This window comes from Chlamydotis macqueenii, chromosome 3 (assembly GCF_036417535.1).
Source record: "Chlamydotis macqueenii isolate bChlMac1 chromosome 3, bChlMac1.mat, whole genome shotgun sequence".
Lineage (NCBI taxonomy): Eukaryota > Metazoa > Chordata > Aves > Otidiformes > Otididae > Chlamydotis > Chlamydotis macqueenii.
The window spans coordinates 2,277,271-2,284,868 of NC_141558.1; the positions used below are offsets into that span (position 1 = coordinate 2,277,271).

A 7,598-nucleotide genomic window follows, 5' to 3' on the forward strand; every position below is an offset into this window, starting at 1 on the left:
AAAAATTAATGCAGAAGAAGGCTAAGGCGTGGCTCCTGAACACTGGAACAGTCACAGGATAACACAGAATCATAGAGCAATGTAGGCTGGAAGCGACCTCTGGAGATCATCTGGTCAAGTAGGACCAGTTTAGATGAGGTTGCTCAGGGCTTTACCTCGTTCCAGTTTGAGTATCTCCAACACCGGAGGTTTTCCCACCTTTGGGCCCCTGATCCAATGTTGAGCACTCTCATGGCAAAATACTGGTTCCTGATACCTCGTCAAAATTTCCCTTGTTGCAACTCTTAGATGTTGCCTCTTGTCTTTTCATTGTAGAAGCAGAATAATCTATCCAGATTTTCCTTTCTTTCACTTATCTCATCTCTCCTTACTTATTTAAGTTTGCAGATTGCTGCAATTACATGGATGTTTGGTACGCTGAATAAATAAACCTTGAGGAACGCTCTGAAGCGGGGGAGTGTCATCCCTGTGTAGCTTGCAGAGGACTGAGGATGCAGCTACGTTGAATATTTCATGTAGGGTCAAGGCCAACCGAAGAGGTTTCCATTATGTCCTTGAATGCTGAATCCCTCTAGTCTTCCCTCTTTCATGCTGATGACCAGAAAAAGGCATTGTTTCCTGTAGCTGGCTGGTGGTTGTTGGGATTTTTTTTTTTTTTTTTTTTTTTTTTTTTGTGGTTTAAGTGTAAAATCCCAGGGATCTACTTTCCAACATCCGTTCTCCCAAAAGATCGCAAACGTCCTGGCACGATGGGGAGGGCGTGATTAGTGCAGCGAGAGCATGGTAGTGGCTGGCGGTCGAGTGGAAGGGAAGCAGGTTGGAGGGGATGACACTAAATTTCTTCGTTCATTTTGCCACTGAAGAAGAGACGTCATTAAACTATCTCCTTACGGCACGTAGTAAGGGAAGTAGCCCAAGGGTATGCGACTTGTGGTAGGGCTGTGAGTTGGCTTTGAGTTTTTTTGAATCTCGGTTTTGTGCTTGAGCTGGAAAGCAGCCCTCTGTTCTCCCACGGCTCAGCATTTAGTTGATTGAAGCTGCAAAGAAATTCCTGTATTTTAGTTTTTAAAAAAAAAAGAAGAAAGGCTACTTTGTTTATAGAGAGATATTTGGCATTTATTACCGTAGCATCTGGGCACAGTACTTTGATTCACATAAAATCCACGTTATTCTCGGTTATAATAACTTTTTGGTGCTGTCTGCATTTCAGGGGTTTATCACATGCGTAAGGGAACCTCACCTCTGGAACCCCGTGAGTAACAATGCTGTATTTTAATTTTTTTTTCCATCCCTCTGTTACTTTCATAGGAAAAAAGTTATCGGATTTGGAGCGAGTTACCTCCCTTAAAGTGTACAACTGGTTTGCCAACAGAAGAAAGGAGATCAAGAGAAGAGCCAATATCGGTAATGTATCAGAGAGCCTGTTTTCAAGGTTCAGTACATAACCTTGCTCAGGAAAGATGGAAATTCCCTAAGATTGTGTCAATGAAAGCACTAGAGGCTCTGCCATTCTTAGTAGAAATGTGGAGGAATTATTAAAATTAGTCTCTTACTATTCCAGGCATTTTCTAAAATGTGAGTAGGAGTTTAATTTACAGAATTCCATCACTGGTGCAGGAAAATGGTGCAGTTACAAAGTTTTATTGGAAGATCAGTTTTAAAAACCAAAGTGAGAATTTTGTTGGCAGAAGGAGAATCGTATTTTCCTGCGCTTGGGCTCCTTTGGGTAGACAAAATAAAATCTGAAATAAAACAGGACTAGGGGTAATGGTTTCAAAATAGAGGGAGATAGATTCAGATTAGATATTAGGAAAAAAAATTTTACGCTGAGGGTAGTGGAACACTGTCCCAGGTTGCCCAGAGAGGCGGTGGATGCCCCATCCCTGGAAACATTCCAGGCCAGGTTGGCCGGGGCTGTGAGCAACCTGATCCGGTTGGAGATGTCCCTGCTCCTTGCAGGGGGGTTGGACTGGATGACCCTTGAATGGTCCCTTCCAACCCAAACCATTCTGTAATTCTGTGATTCTATATCTGTGTTGGAAATAAGGGAAATTGAAAAGATTACAAGTTCACTGCCTCAGCGTGCTGTTTAAATGAGAAGTGGCTGTTCTGAGGAGCTTTTATCTGGTTCTAAGTTTCCTTGTGTCTGTGGTCCACTGAAACATGCTTGTTCTTTCAGCTAAAACCTGGGGAGGGTCTTTCTTACAGCCACTCCTGAGACCCCACAGAGATCTAAGAGTCCAGATGAGTTGGTTTCCACCTCAGATATAGCCACAAGGACCAAAGATGCTGCAAGCCAACCGCTTGTTCTGGTTACACCTGTGCTCCTTATTGCTTTCCAAGGGGTTGCACAGTGACAAGGGGCTGGAACAAAGTCATTTTCTTTTCCTAACGATCAGGATAAACCAAAAGTCACTCCAGAGTTGGCCATGCAGATTCTTTGCACGAGTAGCTGATCATAAGGAAGTTAGAAGTGACTCTGAACTTGCAGGAAGCAGACCTTCTGAAGTGAATAAATGTAAGACATTCTAATGAGAATAAACTCACCTTAGTGGTCAGAATTCAACAAACATCTGCAATGCATGCAAAATTTTACGCGTTTACTGAGACACTATGCGGAGTTGTGTTTGCAATACCTGACAAAGAGAGAGCCATACCTCCCTGTAATTTTGTAAATGTCAAATGTTACACCCTTTTGCTGACTGCTTCTTTTTGCTCTTTGGGAATAAGAAAAATGTCTTTTTACAGTGTTTGGTTACTGGAATTTAACCTAAATTCTTGTTGTGTTTTTTTTTTAATTCACCCTGCCAAAGGGCAGAGCCAACAAAGGAAAGTTAGTGCAAGGCAGGTGCAGATAACAGCTGTATCTGACCTGCATGGGGAGGAAGGTTGCAAGGAGATTAAAAAGAACCAAAGGGAGCTCTAGATGCATGGATCCTACTGGAAGATGAAGATAGGTGTGGTTTTTAAATCCCTTAAGTGCTTTAAAAAATGTCTCCATCTATTTTCAGACGCTCCCCGCCCTCCTCAAGTCCTGCCAGTCCAAACCATGTGGGAAGATCTACAGGGAATGCCTTTGCCAATCCAGTGCCTTAGAAATTAGCTTAATTTCTAATAGGACTGGCTGGAAAACAAGGATTCTTACTTGCAAACAAGTCTGTTAGTTGGCAGGGAAGGATTTCAGGCAAACCAGTATGTGTACATGTGCTACCCTCCCAGATACTGGAGAGTGAAGAGGAAGAGGCTGAGACCTAACTCCGTCCTTACACTTATTTTAATTTCTTGAAAAAAATAAGTAGTTACTTTTAATTACTCTAATGCATCAGATAAATTAGGGATCCATTTGCTTTTTTCGAAGAAGCAGCAATCCTGGAGAGCCATGGAATAGATGTACAGAGTCCAGGAGGTCATTCCAACAGCGACGACGTTGACGGCAATGACTACTCAGAGCAGGTAAGCATCGTGGCGGAGCCGCGCGGCCCAAAAAGGGAGAGTTCACGGGACACGGGAAGAGGCCCTCTACCTCTTTTGAATCCGGTGTCTCTTGGTTTTGTTTTGCTTTGATGTAATTGTAACGGGGAAAGCAGAAGAGCACAGCTCCCCTGTTTGAATGTGTTGAGCAAGCAGCATTCACCCACATGGATTTATTGTCATACAACAGGACACTTGGCAAGTACGCAATGGGGAGGAGGAGGGAAGATGTTCAGAGGGAGGCAGAGAAGCAGAGAAGGTAGAAGAAGACAGGAGGATCTGCTCCAAACAAGCAAGTTACACCATTCACGCCACACGCAATGTATGAAAAATGTTAGGAGAGTGTTCACTCGCCCAGCGCACCTTGCGTAACTTGCGCTCTCCTTGCCCTGGCACTGTTCTAGTTACCCGCCCTCAGGGAAGGATGTGCAGGTCTTGAACTTGCTCCTGTATGTCAGGCACAAACATGCTTCCCTGCAAAACTAGGCACGTGTGTCCCTCTTACGCCCATTATTTCATTCCACAAGAAATGTCTCCGTTACTGGGAGTTGCGTACCTGGGACGCGGACAAGTACACCAGTAAGCCCTGCCCAGTACGCTTTACAATCCCTGTGGTCATCCTTGTCCAGCAAGATGCTGAGCGCCCTCCTAGAAGGTGCTGAGCTCCCTCTCTTTGTCTGCGGAGCACCTTTCAGGAGCGGCTCAGGATCCGTCCCTAAGACACTGACAGACAAAGGGGGAAGGGTGGGGGAAAAGGATTTGGTTAAATAAAGTTTGATGTTTATTTGGCCCCATGCCTATTCCATATTGTTCTGCAACGATGTGCTGCTATTTGGATTGTTTACGTATTATCTGTCTTTTTTTTTTCTTTTTTTTTTTTTTTTTTGCATTTTAACTCTTGCCTATTCTCTATTTTTCTTGGTTATTTTTAACCCTTGACAGCAACTTCTTTTTTAAATTCTCTAGCAAAAGAATACCCCTTCCCGCACTCTGAGCCCTCACCTACCCTAAAGTTGGTGACCCTTCCTTCACACACCTTCCTGACAGGTATTGCACCCCCTTCCCAATTTTCCTTCAGGTGTCAGTGTTGGCCAAAACCCCCCCAGGGCTGCGTGTGCTTAGCACCAGTGGACTTGAACCAGTTCACTTACATGGTTCTGGTTTTGATAGGAGCCGTGTTCTGTGCCGCACCCAACATCTGGGGTGGGCAGATCGCTTTTAATTGACTCGTTTGGGAGAAGTAGGTAGGTCTCCCTCTATAAAGGGTGCTGGTGGAGTGTAATGTGTCCTGGAACGAGTCCCTCGCAGGCTTGCCTGTGGCCCAGTATGACATAATCTGGCAGAGGCATTCCCCGCCGCTCTGCTTCTGATGGGCATTGAGGCCCTGTTTACAGGTCATCACCAGCAGATTTGGTGGAACCAACCTTGCGAGCTCCAGATGATGAGAGCCTGCTCTGTGACCGTTATAAAATATTTTGAAACTGCTGCCGAGCACAGATTTCCTTGTCAGTCAGGTACAGGACCCGAATGCTGAGACGAAGTGTAATGTAGACTCCCAAACTATGTTGTTGTTCTTTATGTTAGCCAAAATACTTTGAAAAGAGAAACAAATCGGTTATTTAAAATGTAAAGATCTTTCTTTAGAGTCCTCAGAAGTTACATATCTCAGTAATCTAGCTGGGCTCCTCTGTGAACGGTAATTCGAAATTAGCAGCAGAGCGGATTAAACCACAGGCTCTCCTGATGACCATTTGACATCCCTTAGCTGCCAAAACCATAAATTCCATTTTCCACAGCGACACTTAAACTCTAGTACACTTTAAACCACAAAGTTCATCTGAGTACTAATGAAGTGCCTAAAACTCCAGAAGTCAGGACTTGATATTTTTTACTGTGGTAAAGATTTCTGAGAGGCCCTTAGAGTGTGTGCATCGCAATATTTGCCTGCCGTTTGTTGGAAATGAATGCATCCCTTTCAATAACCTCAGGATTTTACCAAATCCCAGCTTTTCTGTCCCCCTCAGCGTTTGCCACCTGTCATCTTAATTTAAAAATGCATGCTACGCATTTTAAATTTTTAATTTCACGAGTTCATCACTTAAAGGCTGTTGGAAGACTGATAAATGTTTATCATTTCCTTTCTGTAAATAGTAACAATTGAAAAAAGTAGCGAGATCATGGTGTGGTAACTATTGGTACCCCATTTTAAAGAGGGGAAGACACCATGATTTTGCCCGAAGTTCCAGAAGAATGTATTTGACAGCTGGAATTAGGGTTTGGATATTGCTGGTTTTCCATCTTATTATTGAAAACAAGGCCCTTTTTCTGAAGTAGATTGAGAAATAGGCACAACTCCCTGTAAAATTTGTGAGAATTGTCAGGCTGTTAGATGAGCTATTGTAGGGCTGCCTTATACACATGCGTAATGGCCGTATTTCTAAAATTTCTCTGCAGTCCTGTAGCAGCAGAGTTTCTCTGTATTAATTTTGCTTGCCAACCATCACAGCCGTCAACGCAGCGGTCCTCTTCCAGTTGAGAGACTTTGCTGCTTAGAACGTAGACGAAGAGGTATCCGGCGCGTAGTTCAGCAGCCTGGAGAACCTGGCAGTGTCTTCACCTGCGTGTTTGAATTGTGGTAGTTCAGTCCTCTGAAATTGTTGCCCTGTTTTTCTTAGCAGTTTTGGAGTTTTTCAGCATCTTTTTCCCTGTACCTGTGTGAAGTCGGTGTTTTCATAGGATAGTGGCACAGACTGTAATGTAATTATTTGTAATAAACATTTACCATATCGACCATCAGCCGTTTCTTTTCCAAACTGGGGGTCTCTTGCCGTAAGGCAGCCACCCCGTGCCTCTCTCCCCCTGGGTTCCCCTTCTCTCTGCCTTTTCTGGTTCTGTTGTGTCCTTTTTACGTGGGATGACTGGAACTGTGTACAGTATTCAGGCTGTAGGGACAGCATGAATTTGTGCAGTGGATAATGATTCCTGTCTCAGTTTGGTTTTCCTGACATACGTTGTGTATAATTTTTATCTCTGTAATTTAATGTTTTCCTCAAAATACTCCCCCTGCCCCGCCCTCAAATTTCTTTCTCAAAAATGAGTTTACGCTACTCCTTACCCCGCTTACCTTTGTCTGCACAGTGAGGGAAATCAGCCCTAACTCAATTTTATAAATTCCTTCCACTTTCTACCCCCGTAAGAAACATGCAATTTGCTGCCCGTAGTCCATTACTTTACACACTAGTTTTTATCCGCTGGTTTTTCTCCTTATGGAGTAACGATGCTTCTCTCTTCTCCTTCCCGCGTGCGCAGGATGACAGCACTAGCCATAGTGACCACCAAGACCCCATTTCACTAGCCGTGGAAATGGCAGCGGTAAACCACACCATCTTGGCATTGGCCCGGCAAGGAGCCAACGAGATCAAGACAGAGGCTCTCGACGACGACTGATACAAAGAGAGGGGGGGGTCGAAGCGAGAAGTAACTTAGTTTTAGACGTAGCACCTTAGCAGACTTTCCTCGGTCCTTAATATGTGTTCTTACAGTATAACTTTGCAGTTTCTTGTACGTCAGTTAGCTGTTAGGGTCTTGTTCTGTGAAGATGGCATGGTGCCCTCAGCCTTTGCATATACTCTCTCAGTATTAATTCCCAATAAATAATCAATCAACCAACCAACCAACCTCCCTCTCCCGGCCCCAGTGGCTAGAAAAAAAAAAAATAAATCTTGCTGCTCTGTCTTAGCATTCAAAGTGCTTCCAGGTATTTTAGACAGCCCTCAATGACAAGTCTTAGGCTACACTGAAAATCTTGGATACCCTTAGAGATTGTGTTAAAAAAAAAAAAAATAGTCTGTACGCTTTTCTTTCTCTGAGACGGAAAGGATGCAAGCTGAGGTAGTGGCGCAGGGTCGATGGACACCAAATCGGGAGTATCAGCAGAGAGTAAAAAGAACACTAGAAACCCCACTTCAGCATGGGAATAAATTATTTCCAGCTGCGATAAGCCGTGCCTCACTGGTCGTACAGTGACTTGATAGACTTTTGGGTGCTGTGCTGAGAATGTCCATTGGAAAGACGCTGGCATAGTTGGGTTGATGCTCACATATTCAACACAGACATCCTCTGCTCTC

The 7,598-nt window shown here is 44.0% G+C and overlaps 1 protein-coding gene across 15 annotated transcripts in view; it reads left to right on the forward strand.

Moving 5' to 3' along the window:
- HMBOX1 (homeobox containing 1) overlaps positions 1-7,191 on the forward strand; it is a 106,490-nt gene extending 99,299 nt beyond the window's left edge. For 2 of the 15 annotated variants that reach the window (XM_086744934.1, XM_086744939.1), the window contains 4 exons: positions 1,309-1,404; positions 3,359-3,453; positions 3,662-3,793; positions 6,781-7,191. In XM_086744934.1, coding sequence (XP_086601060.1) covers positions 1,309-1,404; positions 3,359-3,453; positions 3,662-3,793; positions 6,781-6,918 — 461 coding nt within the window. In that variant the 3' untranslated portion in view covers positions 6,919-7,191. Of the gene's footprint in view, positions 1-1,308; positions 1,405-3,358; positions 3,454-3,661; positions 3,794-4,437; positions 4,519-6,780 lie in introns of all 15 variants that reach the window. The other 13 variants (XM_086744943.1, XM_086744945.1, XM_086744949.1 and 10 more) reach the window with 13 other exon arrangements.
- Positions 7,192-7,598: the final 407 nt, after the last annotated feature.